This window comes from Ptiloglossa arizonensis, chromosome 12 (assembly GCF_051014685.1).
Source record: "Ptiloglossa arizonensis isolate GNS036 chromosome 12, iyPtiAriz1_principal, whole genome shotgun sequence".
NCBI lineage: Eukaryota > Metazoa > Arthropoda > Insecta > Hymenoptera > Colletidae > Ptiloglossa > Ptiloglossa arizonensis.
In genome coordinates, this window is record NC_135059.1 from 810,737 (window position 1) to 825,370 (window position 14,634).

General features: G+C 40.5%; 2 protein-coding genes across 6 annotated transcripts; one reads left to right on the top strand and one right to left on the bottom strand.

Annotated features, from left to right (window-relative positions):
* Positions 1-1,406: 1,406 nt before the first annotated feature.
* Positions 1,407-3,905, bottom strand: LOC143153185 (U11/U12 small nuclear ribonucleoprotein 48 kDa protein). 3 transcript variants are annotated; one of them, XM_076324119.1, is made up of 6 exons: positions 3,747-3,905; positions 2,966-3,036; positions 2,739-2,907; positions 2,575-2,637; positions 2,200-2,344; positions 1,407-2,119 (listed from the first exon to the last, which is right to left on the bottom strand). In XM_076324119.1, the coding sequence occupies exons 2-6, from the start codon at positions 3,014-3,016 to the stop codon at positions 1,498-1,500; spliced, it is 1,050 nt and encodes a 349-aa protein (XP_076180234.1). In that variant the 5' UTR covers positions 3,017-3,036; positions 3,747-3,905; the 3' UTR covers positions 1,407-1,497. The 3 variants fall into 3 exon arrangements, with proteins under 3 accessions (XP_076180234.1, XP_076180232.1, XP_076180233.1); XM_076324117.1 differs by having other exon boundaries at positions 2,966-3,197; positions 3,747-3,867; XM_076324118.1 differs by lacking the exon at positions 3,747-3,905 and having other exon boundaries at positions 2,966-3,712.
* A 1,073-nt stretch (positions 3,906-4,978) lies between these two features.
* On the top strand, positions 4,979-14,634 carry LOC143153186 (serine proteinase stubble). 3 transcript variants are annotated; one of them, XM_076324120.1, is made up of 10 exons: positions 4,979-5,191; positions 5,288-6,394; positions 6,532-6,609; positions 9,467-9,652; positions 12,203-12,279; positions 12,347-12,447; positions 12,524-12,623; positions 13,576-13,788; positions 13,929-14,042; positions 14,161-14,634. In XM_076324120.1, exons 2-10 carry the CDS (start codon positions 6,298-6,300, stop codon positions 14,314-14,316), a joined length of 1,122 nt encoding a protein of 373 aa, XP_076180235.1. In that variant the 5' UTR covers positions 4,979-5,191; positions 5,288-6,297; the 3' UTR covers positions 14,317-14,634. The 3 variants fall into 3 exon arrangements, with proteins under 3 accessions (XP_076180235.1, XP_076180236.1, XP_076180237.1); XM_076324121.1 differs by lacking the exons at positions 4,979-5,191; positions 5,288-6,394; positions 6,532-6,609 and adding exons at positions 7,210-8,645; positions 10,466-10,804; XM_076324122.1 differs by lacking the exons at positions 4,979-5,191; positions 5,288-6,394; positions 6,532-6,609 and adding an exon at positions 7,215-8,645.

The following is a 14,634-nucleotide window of genomic DNA, read 5'->3' on the forward strand; positions in this document are numbered from 1 at the left end:
CGCTGATATCTTAACGAAGCACGCTGTGAAAGGAACGTAACTTGTGCGAATCTTTTCAACCGGAATGCATTTTCAAAAACGCAGGCAACTGCAATTGATTTTGACATTTAAAACACGTTCAAGCGTGCGTGACGCTTGTTGCTGTATTCGTACAAGTGTCGTGCATTTTCGCATGCACATAAAATAAATTGAATATAAAAAACAGAATTTTTGCTAATATCATTGACAAGTATCTAGCATACACGTTTGAAAATATCGCAGATGCAATGTTACTATCTGATTCTAAATATAATATATAAAAAATGAGGAAGGAAAATCTTCTTAGGTTTTCTCTAGATACACCCTGTATAGTAAATTTCTAAAGTCCCCTCACTGTATATGAGGCAGTGTGGAGCATTTTAATCAGTTCCATTTTTAATTAATTGATCAATCAATTAAACAATTAATTGTAATTAACTTCAACCGCAATAGAAAAGTCAGAATTCAAGTACGATTAAAAAATTAATTGTTGATTTTCAATTTCGTGGACAATTAATTCTTTCTTAGCCATGAATACACGAAGTAGAAACAAGCGCTAGTTATTTATTCAACTCAATTACGCAAAATACATATACATGGTCAAACACATTTAAGTGTATTCATAAATAAAAATATGTGAAAATAACGATGTTAACCAATTTTTTCCCTTTAACCAGTAGATTATTAATTAAATTAAGTGGTTTAAGTAAATAATTATTAATTGTTATTTTACATAAAAATTGAATATTTAGTAAAAAAACATATCACACACAAAAATTATAGATACTCCACAAAACAGACACTTTACACTGTATATATTATTCTATATGTAGACACAAAAATCAAACGACGAACGTAATACATTATGATCAGTTTTAATTCTTTAATTATTAATTGAGATTTTAACAGATAATTATAATTTCTACAAGATTTTCATAATTAAGAAAATCAATTGTCGATTGAAGATAATAATTAATCATTTAAATTATAATTATATTTTGCCTAATACAGGTATAAGGTGTGCTCTATTTAAATATTACGGTATACATATGTATATGGACGTAGGCTATAATATCGTATATGGAATTTCAACTATGGCCGACACTATGTTTGATATAGTATAAAACTTTTTAAAATGACTTAGTAACAGATCATAACCAAACGTCGAAGATTTAAATGTTCGCTTACACTATAAGTGAAATAAATTATGAATGTATATCTATACATTTACATAAGTATTACTTATTACGTATTACTTGTTGATGAACAACATCAACGAACAACTACAAGTTGCAAATGATATTTTGTTTAAATAAATGCGATCGGATTGTCGTATCATATTATTTGTTGGTTTTGTATGTAGGGAGAAAAAAATATCCACATGAGAATACAAGACAATATTCTTATTTGTACAAGGATTTACGTAGAATTAATAATTACCTAATAATTCTTTAACATGCATGCATCTATTCGATTCTTTCAACGATTAACACTTCGTTTAAAGTAACTAGTACCATCAAATGATTTCTCGGCTTCACGAGATTTCATATTGTCTCTGTTATAATCTTGTCGCGTACGCCAATGTTTATTTTTTCTATCATAATTACGTTCCCTTGAATGGGATCTTCTACGTTTACGCTCTTTTTGCACTTTCCATGATTCCGTTGTGGTTCTTGAATGTTTTTCTCGATCTTTGGACCAAGAAGCATGTATTGTTTCAGAATATTCGTACATATGATCATTTCGAGAATTAGAGCTTCCACGATAATCTTGGGAATCTTGAAAGAGATTATTACGATGTCTCGACGAAGATCCATTAAATGATAAAGGTGAATTTTGTGTTGCATCGTTGGAATGTCTATTCGAACTTGGAGTTTTTACAATATCTACAGCTTTTGCATCGTGACAAATCGAGCGCATTTCTGTTATCTGATGACCATATATTTCCATTTGTTGATTTATGACCTCTCTAAGAATTTCTGTATGTGATTTTTTATTTGTATGAACACCTCTATGTTTAGCTCTACGTCTTTTTAAATTACGTTCTTGTACAAGAAGCTCCAAGAAAGATAACTTCTTATCCTCTTTATCTTGACATTTTCTGAAATAAAATACAAGAAGCATTTTGTGAAATTTTGTGTACAGAACCAAATTAAATAAACATTACTTATGTAAACTTACGAATTGCGATCATCGGTAATATCATGTCCAATGTCTGTTTTAACTGTATTAGAAACAACATAGTCATATAATACTTTCCTCTCATCGCAAGTGAAATCTGCGAAGATTCTATCAGACGTTCGTGGAATTAATCGCTCACCCAAACCTATCATCAGTGTTAAGAAATTGTGTTTTGAAAGAAGATATATATTATAAATACAGGTTAAATTAGAAAACATAAAGCGGGCATTCTACATTATTTAAGTATTCAGCAAAGGACATGAAAAAGGATATACAGAGCTTGTGCCAAGTACGACATTCATAACTTTCTGGAAAAAATTATGCAATTTAAAACATGTAAAGATATTCTTTTAGATTTTGTTTTACTGTACTAACCAACTTTCGTGTTTGAATCCTTTTCTTTTGCTTCTTGTAAAACAGTATTTAGTAACGATGCATCTGTAATTGGAAAGATCTATAGAGTACATATAATATCAAATATTAAATTATCAAGTACAAGTTTAAACAAAGATTTAAGCTTAAATCCGCACAATGTTTACCTAATTTTATGGAAAAAGGAGAATGTAATGGTAACGATGGCTCGGATAATGGTATATCGAATTCATTGTAACCCTCTTCTTTCCACTGGCAAAGCTCCAAATGTCGGTCTAGTATTTCTTTCCCAATTCGATGAGACGAATTGTACGGACATACCAGACAATTATCATTCTAAATAAATATGTATACATTTAGATTCTATTTGTAAATTTGTGAGTTGTCAACTTACATCAGTTTCTATACTTTCTATTGTCCAACCTAGGGCAGAAGTAATGTCCATAATATCTTGATGGACCTTTTCTGTAAAGTCGTTTAAATTTTGGTATTGACTTTCGCGTTGATTCGATGTACAATTTAACATCTCTTTTGGTCGTTGTAGGTGACGGTGCGTAATCGAATAGTATTTAAGAAATATCCAAATTAAGTAGAGGTACTCCTTGACAAACTATACCGCTAGAGGGCTATGAATTTGAGTCGGTAATTTTCATTAACAACTTATGGAAGTTGTTAATGAAAATTATTTGTATAGAAAAATCAAAATTTTTTAATATACAAGTGCCAACAACGTATTAATACTGCGTTTTAAATAAAGATTTGTCAAATATTATTATACTACATGACCATGCGTGTTTGACCACGCATAACAGCTACCATTGAATAATTTTATGTCTTTGTTGTGAATGTTTCTCTTACTCCTTAGCTAGGTATTACATCGAACAAAGAGAATTTATAACAATATATTTCATTTAATTGCCTATTAATTTTAGGCAATTAATTTTAATATTTATTCATTGACCTTTAAATTTCTACAACTCCTTAGATAGGTATTACATCGAGCGAAGAGAATTTACAATACATTTTGTTGAATTGGCTATTTTTCTTCATTTCACACTATTCTTTGATTTTTTATGATACCTTAGCTAGGTATATTGACATAAAAAAAAATATTGTATTTATAGTATGTATCGTTAATACGATATTTTGTATAATGTCTAATACTTGTCTATTACCTCTTAAAGTCTCTTACTTTTTACATTGTTTCGTGAATTTTGATAACACAAAAACTTTGAGTTACGTTTGATAGAATCACAAACGATATGCAATGGCAGAGTTTTCTACATTTACTACGTATATCGACTTTGGTGATTCAACCGAATATATAATTCCCAGAATTCTTGCTCTTAAACGAAGAGGTCGCTTCAAACCACTGATATAGTTTGTGAGGTCGGTATTTCAGATCATGCGACACCAAGTGTGGGTGAAACATCTCATATATATATATATATCGCGCTTACGATACCACATTATCCTATACTTTCTATACCTTGTTTTTCACGTGTGACTTGTTATTTGAATTTTTAACGTTGACTATATATTATTATTTTCTATTAAAGATTTATTTCAACCGTTTGATACATTTCATACCTTACACGAAACAATTATGAAACAACATTTTGTCCGTTTATCGGAGTCAGTCTTATCATTAGTAGTTAACGTAACGTTCTATTAAAAAAATATCAGATATGAGTTAGATAATTGCGAACGTTAACATAAAGACGAACCATGTACTGTTGATTCATGACATTGCAAAGTTTTCCATGCTTAAGTCTCGAAGAATTTCTTATTACGAGATGAAATGTTTTGCTCCGGTACAGACTGGGAATATCCTAACCGATGCGTTAGAAGGTTTAGTATTTTGGGAGAAAGATGTTATGTATTACGTTTCAGCGGTTTCAGGTAAAAATCTTCCGGTTTCTTGCAGGTCCTTTCACTAATTTTAGTAAAATACGGTTGCGTCGTTTGCCATTCTTTGCTAATCTTTGCCATTTGATACACAATAGGTACCCTATTACAGATCGTTGCTTGTCGTTTGATACTCGTCTATGCGAATACATTGTCTACCGATACTATTTAGTCGATGATTCGATTATAAACTTTCCAAAAGTTGAATCTTCTTTCGTAAAACTCGGACAGCAACTGAGAATAAAAGTAAGATGAAAATGGAAGCTTCGTTTCTCGCGTCTATTTCGTCGATTAGAAACGGAACAACTCGCATTTGCCGGTTTGTTAATAGAGAATATCTCGTTAGCGAACGAACAAATCGTAGAAAAAAAAACTGTGAGTGGGGAAAAGATGGAAGAGAGGGATGACAGAGGAGGAAGAGGAGGGGAGGAGAAAGAAAGCACCACGGATTCTGTATATACACATAGCGAGAAGAGAGAGTGGTCTTCGGATGCTGTATGTATTTCCGTTTCTCATCAGTAGTCAACCAACCGCGTGTCGCGATGTTCTCTTCGTTTGCTCGCGGTGTCGATCAGTGACCGACGGAAGAGGAACGTCGTGATAAATTTTGATCGTCGCGATTGTGAAATTCGCGGGACGATTCGGGCAGATCGGTGCGCGTGCGTGGATTTTAAAAACGCGAAGACATTATCCAATCACGTATTTATCGTAGGTACGAACACTGATCGCAAGTCGGAGATCGATCGTTTCTCCTTTTGCTTTATCCTTGATTTGTTTCTTATCCTTTAATTGATCATTTTGTTCGCAGTTTCGATCAGCGCGAAACGAGTGCGAAACGAGCGTTCCACGGTGTGCTCGTACTCGTCATTGAACGTTCCTCGAGTTTAAAATTGCAGCGGCTACGCGTGTACACGCGGTACAGCATTTATTACCAGAGCTCGATTCGATTGCGAGTCGAGTCGAGTCGTCATTGCCAAAGTCGAAAGTTACCGGCTAACTTTCACTAATAACCAAAGGTGTAATGCTACGGTTCCGCGCGTAGATCGGACCGCGCGCACACTGGACGAAGGGAACCGGGAACGTGTTACGAGGCAACCACACGGAGAGACAACGTGCCACTTGTCTCGGTGACCTGGTTTCACGACCCACTTTTCTACCAGACCACGATACTTGTGGATGCCATCGCTACGCTTTGCGAGCTCTTACGGTACAACGCGTCGCAGGGGAGGAAGTCCGTAAACAAAATCGTAGAGAAAATTCTCTCCGTGTTTTTGGACACAGGGCTGTTCAAAGGACAAGAGAGTGAACTCGATCGGGACATCGCGTTATCCTTCGTTTCTCGGTCTTCGAACGATCGCACGACTCCGCTCGCGATCAAAGCGTACCGCGCTTCTTCGAGCCTCGACGAGTACGCGTTATCTTCGACGAGAAACGAACGCGGAGAGATGCGATCGATCGAAATTACATAAGGAGCCTTTGGTTTCGATTTACCGAGGAAAAAAGAAACACGAATCACTTCGACGACGATGCGTTGCCGATCGGACTTTCTACCGTGGGTTTTCTGTTCGTGCAAATCGCCGACGGTGCTGTACGCGAATCGCGAGAACTCCTCGGTCGATATCGGTAGGTAAACTTCCCCGGAAGACCGGAAGACGTGACCGAGTAGTCGAGAGGAAGTACACCGAACGGAAACTGGAAACGACGCTCGATGAAAGTTTGGCGCGTTCTTTCGACGTTGGTGAATGGCGACAACAGCAACGACATCGACGAGCAGTCGAATCATCGTTGATCGTCGTAGATCACCAAGAGGGAAAAGAAATGAGCTCGTTCGCGCGCTCGTTTTTCAGCTTGCTCTTTATCGGCCTGTATTGTCGCGCCGCCGAAAGGAAAAACGATCGGTATTTAGGGAATTTCGGTAAGTTCATCGATCGAAAGATACGACGCTGATATTCGTCGAGCTTTCCGAGTTCCTCGAAAACGCAAGAATCGAAAGAATTCGTCCCTTTGCGTATATATGTATCTACTAATGCAAATTTTGTGATTCGATTTTAGATTTAACGGACAAGGAAACCACGATGGAAAACGTTATCGATTCGGACAAGCAGATGAGATTCTTCGACGAACTCGGCCGTAAGTTTCGTAGGATAACATCGCGACGAAAATGCGAATATTACACGTGTGTGTGTATATATATATATAGTTATCCTATATATATATATATATAGTTTTGCAACGCGATATCTACATCACAACCGAACTTAGCCCGAAGAAGAAGATATTCTAGTCTACCGTCCATCCATTCGTTCGCTAGTGCGCTTCGCTGTTCGTTCATCCGCTCGTCTATTCGAGATCGCGGAAAACGGTAAAGAGTCTTGCGAGGTTTGGACGATACCAACCTCGAAACGCGATCGATTCATCTGACGACGCGAATTCGAAATTTACTCGATCTCGTTGCTCGACGATCGAACGTTTCGATGTTTCGGTAGTTGGTCGGGTCGTTATCGCGGTTTACGATTCGCGAATTATCTTCAGTACGTTCGCGGTATCGCGATGGAGCCTACCGTGGAATCGTACTCGATTTTGTTCAGAACGAACCGTATCGGGTACGAAGCAACGCGAACCGAAAGAGAATCCCGATTTTTTAAGATCTGTACGGGAAGAGAAAGGAGAAAATGGAAGAAAGCAGCGGAGAGTGAAGAAAAGAACAGGTGGGGAGCCAATCTAAGGGAAGACGCGACGGCGTCGTTGCGATGGGAAAGCTGCTGATGTCGGTGAAAGCCGCGAGAGCAGCACCTCTTTAGATGCCGGTCGAGCCTCGTCGGTCGGTGAAACACGACAATTCGTGTTAGTCCACGTGGAAGACCGTTTCGAAGACGATCGCGACGAGGACGGCTAGGTGCTTGCCGCGCGCAACCAGCGAGTGTACCGTGGAGGATTTGCTCGCTTCGATCGAATCGTCGCCAGAAACGATCGTCGATTTTGTCGACATCGTCGCGCGACAGTGTCGATCGAATCGTCGTCCTCGATACCGAAACGATTGGGTGGTACGTTGTTCGATCGAATCGGTCGATCGAGCGAAGATAAAATGTCCCGGGGATCATCGCGAATTCATCGCCGTACTCAACGACAAGGAAAGAATTTGGTCCCCGATGAAGTCGAAGATCACCAGCGACGAAAAGCAACGCGCGCGTAGCTACGATATGAAGTGTTAACGTTCGTCTCAGTCTAGTTCGGCCGATCGATAAATTACAGAGATCAGACCATGTACCTCATCGTCGTCGCGTACGTGTTTTTAATCACGACCATCGACGCGTTCAGTTACGATCACTACGATCCGGTGAACCACGATCGTCCGTTTTCATCTTCGTCCGTATCGTTGTTCCACGGTTGGTTCACCGCGTTACAAGAGCCTTCGAGCGACGAAAGAACAGAGCAATTGCCATTGTTGCCCGGCGACGTTCGATTCGGCCGATTCAAAGATGAAGTTTCTACGATGTCGCGAGCCCGGAACGAAGAACGAAGGACGCCCCGAGAAGCGAAAAGATTGGACAATAATCGAGCGTTAAGCGAAGGTTTCGAGGGGAGGACGCAGTTCGGTATCTCCGTGCGCGAGATCGATGGCAAGAGGAGAGAATCGCGGAACGAAAATCCCAGGAACGACGAAAAGTCGCGAAACTCCGTCTCGCGAATAGTGTTCCTTGGAAATAGAAATCGGACGCGAGACGCGTCGAGCTACCTAAGTGGAAAAAGCACGTCGGGGGACGTCACGATTGCAGAGAAGCAAAGTCGAAAGAGACGTATCGACGGGGAATCCGTAGACGAATACGTTGGAGGTAACGGGGGTCGCGATTCGATATCCGGTCTGACGAACGCGCTTCAAACGCGAGCGGTCGACGAACGAAACCACGACAACGAGTATTCGGACGACGTTCGCGAAGAAAGCGATGTGAAAGACTTTCTGGATCGGTTGAAGAAACGTCTGGTCACGGGTGAACTCGAGAAAGTGGTAACGACCGATTACAGACAAGGAAGGAAACGAAAATTCAACAGTCAAGAACAGGGCACCCTGCTCGTCGAGGCTCTGAGGAAAAAACGGAATTACACCGGGGATCATCGGGGGCACAACAACAACCTTCAGAACAGCATAATGGACATGTTGGGTAGAAGTACGTCTACGTGTTGAAAAGATTAAAGTAAAAGATGGATACAGTCTTTGAGAAACGATCCTTAGAACGGTATAATGGACGTGTCGGGTAAAAGTAGGTTCCGCGTTGAAAACAATTAGAATAAAGAACCGATACTGTCTTTGGGAAACGATCCATGCGCACTTCATGGTAATTTCGACTTTCGAGGGAGAACGATAAGATCGAGAAACATTTGTTCCGCGAGAAATAGCGAACCTAACGATGGTAATAGATAACGACGAACGGTGGACGATACAACGGTACTCGACAAAAATTCGTTGCTCCGATTGTAAGACATCCGCGGGTAATTTGAGAACGCTCGGTGCTTCGAGTACGTATGACTTTCCTGCTCGATCTCTTCGTTATGTGTCGAGTTGGCGATTTCACTTACGAAATCAGCGTTCGAAACGAAAGCACTCGAGCATTTATCTCGACAAACAGACCGAAAGAGAGCAACGCGGTGCTGCGTGACGACACGACACGACTAAAATACGAGAGGACACAACACCGCGCGATGCGATACGACACGATACACTACGGTGGTGCGGTATACGCATCGAATAATGCTCAAAGAATGCGAAAGTACGGAATGCGAACGATTAATCATTTTTAAGCGTGGAATCATTAAAAGCTCGTTACCGCGATTGTATGTAATTTACGAACACGTGCCTGTATGTACACGTACGTTTGTACGAACGCAGCACGTATACGCAGCACTTATATACGTTTCTGACTTTTTCCTGCTGACTCTTTCAGAGAAATCGTGGAACGATATGCCTACATCGATGATCGTTATGTTTCAGTGATACCGCAGACATGTACGTACAAAGGAGCGACATTTGATTGTGGTCTTAGTATCAGTTGTGTTCTCGGTGGTGGCCGTCCAGTCGACCTTTGTTCCGGAGGATTAATTTGGAGTTGTTGCGTCGACGACGACGACATCCCCGAAAAAATACCACGACCGACCGTTGGATTACTACAGAACGCCAGTGAGTTTTCGTCAGATTTATTTCTCTTTTTCTTTCATCCGTCGAGTCGGTTTTACTCGGTGTTCGATCGGCTAATACACGTTTAATCGTCCCTTTTTCGTTCGCATCGTTCGACGATCGTGTACAACCGAGTTTTTCAAACTCTTCTTGCGATCGATCATCGATAAAATTAAAATTTTAATTCTAAATCTTGATTCGAGAGAACGAAGCGAATACGGTAGACCAGAAACTTTCCGTAAATCATTCCGTACGTTTCTGGAGTGAACGAATCGCTCTTTCGAAGTAGGTAATTTAAAAATAATTTAATTTTAACACCAGAACCATCGAAGCGATTAAACTTCTTTTTAAAATCGTTCGATCGTTAACGATGCTTTCGCTGAAATCGATGACAATTATCGCAAATACATTTCTTTTTCCCCTTCCGCGATTTCAAAGACACGAACGCGGTCGAAATGTGAATACGTTCACCGTCGGTGGTTCTGGTGTTAATACAGTCTGTAAATCTCGGGCGTAGAGATTTTCTTTTTTTTTTTTTTCACGGTTGGTGTACGATGTAAATAGCCTCGGGATACGATCGAGAACTCGATATCGGAAAAGGGAAGAAGGCGTAACGCGACGCGTAAAATGAAAACGATAAGCTGCGTTCCGTTCTTGAATACGAGAGGACGACACGAGTTGAATGGACACGATAGCGGGACGCGTCGTAACGAGAACGATTAACCGTACACGTGTTGCACGCGCGTGCGCGTACGCGGAGTTAATTGTAATTAGGAACAGCGGAAAAGGTAAAATCGAGGTTGTTTCAACGTGTAGCACTTTCGCTAAACTTGGGAAATCAACATCCGTACCTGGACGACGATGTTCAAATCTACGAGAACGCGGCAAGACCGAGCAAACCGATGTACGGCGATCAGAACGAGCACAGACCGAGCTACCTGTACGCGGACGTCGCGAACAAGCCGACGACCGTTTACGAATCATCACCGACATGGAATTACGATCGGCCCTCGTACACGACGCGTCCGCCATTTTACCATCCGCTCCAAGTCGATTATCCTCAGGACGAGTACGAGGCCGATTATCCCGACGCGACGGGGATTCACATGCCGATCGAGGATTCCTCGAACTCCGTGGATTATTCCAAATATCGTGGTAATCCGCATGAAGTCGCACAGAGAGAAATTTTGCACCAAATAGTAGCACCATTTCAATCTCCATAGCCACCGGCTATTCCTAATTATCCCTTAAAAAAACTGTCAGCGACTGTCAAAACACGGAAAGACGATCCAACGGTCGAACAAACAGTTTCCTTAAACCGTTGCACGAGGATCGACGGTGAAGGAAAGCAACGCGCGCGTCACGCATGACATCTCCCTCTTTTCTGTATTTGGCACTTTGCACGCTTCCGGCCGAGGCTATACCGCCGTGATAGTACGAACGGTGAAGGTTCGAGAGGAGATGAAGAAAGAGACAAACGAACGCGACAGGACAGAAAAGAAACCGAAGAAATGGGAAAGATGAACACTGACAAGGAGAAACATCTATCGTAACATCCGGATAAAAAGCACTTTGTATGCGAGATATCATCGAGAGAAATAGATCCGGGTTCGGATATCCGAATACTCGGATCCAAGTTCGAATATCCGGATACGTGGATATCCGAATCTTTGACTATCCGAGTACTCGGATACGCTTGGATACTTGGACTCGGATATCCATAAATCCGAGCAATAACGAGAACACTAATCCACCGAACAATGTCAACTTCGGAGAAATGGGTGCTCCGTAACGTCACCGAGTATCGTGCTACTCGATCGCTTTAGGTCAAACACATCGATCGTATTCTCTCGACACCGCAACGCGGTCGATGTATTTGTTAACGAAATTACTGCTTGTGTTTCGCTTCCTCCGATTGTACGCACGGTCAGGGTCGCACCGTGGTCGCCGCGTGGATACACGAGCCTATGCGAACTTTCGTCGGATCGCCTCGTATTAGAAAGCGGTTAAACGGAAGTAAAAATTTCGATAATCGTGTTACATTTATCGTATTAATCGCGCGGTACGACTGCAACTTATTATGACAAACTGAAAGAAAGATAACGCACGGCAAAATAATTTATGCAGCACTACGAAAACATTTCACGAGCAAATGCTTATATAGTAACGAAATTTAATTTGCAATCGTTTATCATTTATAAAAAAAACTTTTATACACGTTCTTTGCACGGTACGTAGATAAATTTATTAAGTGTTCCCACGACACGATGGATCGTAAACGATTTTTTGCTGTTTCGAGCTTCGTGAAACTTCTCGAGCGAAAAAATTTGAATATCGCAAAGAAAATTTTCATTTTTAACCGATCGATCCGAACGGCATCACGTTGATTAACCACCCTTGTGCGGTGAACAACCTGCATACCTGCACGAAGCGGCCCCCTGCGCGGTTCACCGTAAGCTATAGTGTACCGTAGTCCGCAAAAACGAAAGCGACGGCGACAATGGAAGACTATTCTATAAACGATCTTTTACCTCTTTGCGCAATGTTTTACAGGTTGTGGCGAACTTTATACGAGAAGTAACAGAATCGTGGGTGGTCATAGTTCCAGTTTTGGCAGTCATCCATGGCAGGTGAGCGAGCGAAAGTTCAAGTTTCCCTCGATCGAGCTTTCATGTACGATTTATCCCGGATTTTCAGGCCGCCATTATCAAGTCAGGATTCCTTTCGAAGAAATTGTCGTGCGGCGGTGCTTTGCTGAACAACAGATGGGTGGTAACCGCAGCTCATTGCGTTGCAACGTTAGTATTTTGGGATAGAACGATCGCGCACGAAAATCAAGGAATTAACGCGACGATTAATGTTTGTTTCGTGTAGGACACCGAACAACAACTTGAAAGTACGACTCGGCGAATGGGACGTGAGAGACGCGGCCGAACGATTGTTACACGAAGAATTTAACATTGAGAGGAAAGAGGCAAGTGGTAGACATTTTGTATACGAGATTTGGAAAAGAAGAATTCGTTAACGCGTCGGATGTTGATAACTTTTTAATTAATTTTAGACAAATCTGTTTCGTACGAAGTACATTGTATTCGATAGAGTTCGTGGAACATAAAACGACGAATTTAATGATTGGATAACAAAGTGTCGTTGATCTTGACACGACTTTTGCGCTTTGAACACGCGTTACTCCTTTCAATTTCTGTGCTCGTAGAACGAATTATATAATTTGGAATGCAAAATAGTCACGATTAGCTCCTCTCCATTAAATTCGCGCATCATTGAATCAATTTTCCGTGCACGGTAACGTTTAAAACATTTAAATACGAGGATGGAAAGAGTAAAATACTTCTATTCGATAATACTTGCGAATACAACGTATTTTCTACGAAAGAGTTTTTTTCAATCGGGTTTACGACTTAAACTTTCAAATTCGGTCAGGTTATAATATTCTATAATATAATCAAACGTAAATGTTCACGAGGAAGACAAACAGCTCGCGATAGAAATTGTAAAAGTTGTTTTATTTCGAATTGGAATGTAGAAAACACAATTGTTCTACTTTTTCTATTATTAATTTCGTTCTCATGACTGTAACAATATTATCATTGAAAAACCCGATTGAGAAATTACAAAAAAGCATCAGATTTACTTCGTTAGAAAGTATCTAGATCTACGACATCGCTCGACTCGACTTTAAATTCTTAATTATTATTGTTTTTCAACTACTGCCTATGCCTATTTTTACATACTTATAATTGAGTTGTTGCAGTCTTAGTCACATGTAGCGATCAAAATAAATTAGATTTTGTTTTTTTTCCCCTTTGAAAAATTACATTTTTGATTTTGATTTATAGTATTTTTTATAAAGACATCTCGAATGTGTTCAGTAGCGAACAATTATATCGTCGAATTTAAATTTGCAGGTACATCCGCAATATTCAGCGACCGATTTTCGAAACGACGTGGCACTGGTGAAACTGTCGAGGACAGTGGCGTTTAAGCAACACATCGTTCCCGTTTGTTTACCAGCAAAAAATCTCAAACTTTCGGGTCGCACGGCAACGGTTGCTGGTTGGGGCAGAACTAGGCACGGACAAAGTTCCGCACCGACGGTTCTTCAAGAAGTGGACGTCGAAGTGCGTACAAATACGAGCGACACGTGTTCCTTTCGGTTTCCTTTATCTCTCTACTCTTTCGTATTCGGATCGCACGAGGCTTTCGCTAAGTAGTACGCGAGCGAAAGCGAGAATGGATCGTTGAACAAGAGAATTTTCAGGTGATCCCTAACGAAAGATGCCAAAGGTGGTTCAGAGCTGCCGGGAGGCGAGAGACCATTCACGACGTTTTCCTATGCGCCGGTTACAAAGAGGGTGGACGAGATTCCTGTCAGGTAAATCGAGTGCTTTCGAATCGTATCGGACCTACACGAAACTCTCTAACCATCGTCGAAACTAACACTCGTATCGAACGATGGCAATATGTTTATTCGCAAATTCGTTTTGTAACAGGGAGACTCCGGTGGACCGTTAACCATGGCCGTTGAAGGAAGACACGTACTGATCGGTCTCGTGTCCTGGGGTATAGGATGTGGTCGTGAACATTTGCCCGGCGTGTACACTAATATACAGAAATTTGTACCCTGGATCGACAAGGTGATGAGTTAAACGCAGATTCGTGACGAAAAAACGGGAAAAAAAAAACGAATAAAGAGGACACAATGCCAATGCAACGTTGACGTGAACGATCATACAAAACAGTATGCGTAACTACCAAAGTTTGCTACGACTGATTTGTTATACGACATTGTAAATCGTATGCACTTAATACATAGTTTTGAGAGAATTTGCATGTTCGAATTTTCGAATCGTCAGCTACATGTAATATAAGAACAATAAAGCAGGTAATAATGATAATAATAGTAATAATAATAATAATACTAATTTAGTCGACGTACGTATGTAAGTAATTTTTGAGAAATCTTA

What these genes read in the sequence shown, in the direction of transcription:
- LOC143153185 (XM_076324117.1), bottom strand. Translation starts at nt 3,097, where the DNA reads ATGTTAAATTGTACATCGAATCAACGCGAAAGTCAATACCAAAATTTA. An exon ending in GGATTCAAACACGAAAGTTG is followed by an intron (nt 2,345 to 2,574) that starts GTTAGTACAGTA and finishes CACTGATGATAG; the next exon opens with GTTTGGGTGAGCGATTAATT. An exon ending in ATTACCGATGATCGCAATTC is followed by an intron (nt 2,120 to 2,199) that starts GTAAGTTTACAT and finishes ATTTTATTTCAG; the next exon opens with AAAATGTCAAGATAAAGAGG.
- LOC143153186 (XM_076324121.1), top strand. Translation starts at nt 7,742, where the DNA reads ATGTACCTCATCGTCGTCGCGTACGTGTTTTTAATCACGACCATCGAC. An exon ending in TTAACATTGAGAGGAAAGAG is followed by an intron (nt 12,624 to 13,575) that starts GCAAGTGGTAGA and finishes TTAAATTTGCAG; the next exon opens with GTACATCCGCAATATTCAGC. An exon ending in GTGGACGAGATTCCTGTCAG is followed by an intron (nt 14,043 to 14,160) that starts GTAAATCGAGTG and finishes GTTTTGTAACAG; the next exon opens with GGAGACTCCGGTGGACCGTT.